At 42.9% G+C, this 1,064-nt stretch overlaps 1 protein-coding gene across 1 annotated transcript in view; it reads left to right on the top strand.

Moving 5' to 3' along the window:
• The first annotated feature begins 393 nt into the window (after window positions 1-393).
• The window catches only part of NDP (Norrie disease (pseudoglioma)), a 7,474-nt gene continuing 6,803 nt past the window's right edge, over window positions 394-1,064 (top strand). Inside the window, exon 1 of the mRNA XM_009997844.1 lies at window positions 394-606. Coding sequence (XP_009996146.1) covers window positions 433-606 — 174 coding nt within the window. The 5' untranslated portion in view covers window positions 394-432. The remainder of the gene's footprint in view (window positions 607-1,064) is intronic.

Below are 1,064 nucleotides of genomic sequence, written 5' to 3'. Positions count from 1 at the left end.
TGGCATCGCAGCACTTGCGATGTTAAAACTCAAATAGCTCTCCCCAGTAAAATGCCAGAGCTATGCTTAAAGCAACAGGACCTTGACATCTCCTTCCTAATGCCATGAACTCTACCTATTGTGGGAATGATGCTCACTCGGAGAGTGTATTTTGGCCAGCAAAAATCCTGTGTGCCTTAATATTATTTATGTCTGTTTTTCTCCAGAGCTCTTTTTGATCAGGATTGTGATTTATGTTGTTTTTATTCCAGCTATGCAGGAGATTCTTTGACGGATTACAATCTCAGCAAACTCCAACTCGAGAAGAAAAATGACAGCTAAGAGACTTAAACCAGACTCTTCACCATCCTGGAAAGGAACTGGCTGCCAGTATTTGGAGTTTTTTTAATACTCTACCTCCCTCTGCTGTCATCAGTGAGAAGTTCCTCGACAATGGGAAATCATGTACTCGCAGCTTCAATCTCCATGCTCTCGCTCCTGGCAATGATGGGAGACGCGGATGGTAAAACAGACAGCTCCTTCATGATTGACTCCGATCCCAGCCGCTGTATGAGGCATCACTACGTTGACTCCATCAGCCACCCCCTGTACAAGTGTAGCTCGAAGGTAAGGACTCGCATCATCCCTTCTCAGCAGGGTACTGCATTGGCAGAGTTGATCATTTGAACTATTTTGATTGATTTTCTCTGCACAAATTCCTTGTTACCAAAATCCAGCTGCAGAGCCATACAGATGTAGAGACATCTGAGTTTGTACATCAGAACTGGGGCTGGAAAGAAGGGCTCTTGACTGTCTTTTCAAAAGGAGAAATACACTATGATGGTAATAGTAACATGGAGTAAATGCCAAGATTCAAAGCAGGATGTTGGGGTCTCAGCCACCAGTGCCAAGGACATGAGCTAGATTGGAAGTTTAGATCATCCCGGTCACCCCCTCCTTCAAGTGAGTTTTTAAGCCAGAGTATGTAAACTTATAACTTTCAAGTTGAAGTACTGAGATGAACAACTGAGCTGTAAAGTTATAATGAAAAAAGAATGTGAAAAACGTTAGTAATTCTTTTTCCC

The sequence above is a fragment of the Chaetura pelagica genome, unplaced genomic scaffold (genome assembly GCF_000747805.2).
Source record: "Chaetura pelagica isolate M959 unplaced genomic scaffold, ChaPel_1.0 scaffold360, whole genome shotgun sequence".
NCBI lineage: Eukaryota > Metazoa > Chordata > Aves > Apodiformes > Apodidae > Chaetura > Chaetura pelagica.
Note: the sequence above shows the minus strand (reverse complement) of the source record. Positions and strands in the feature narration are given on the sequence as shown.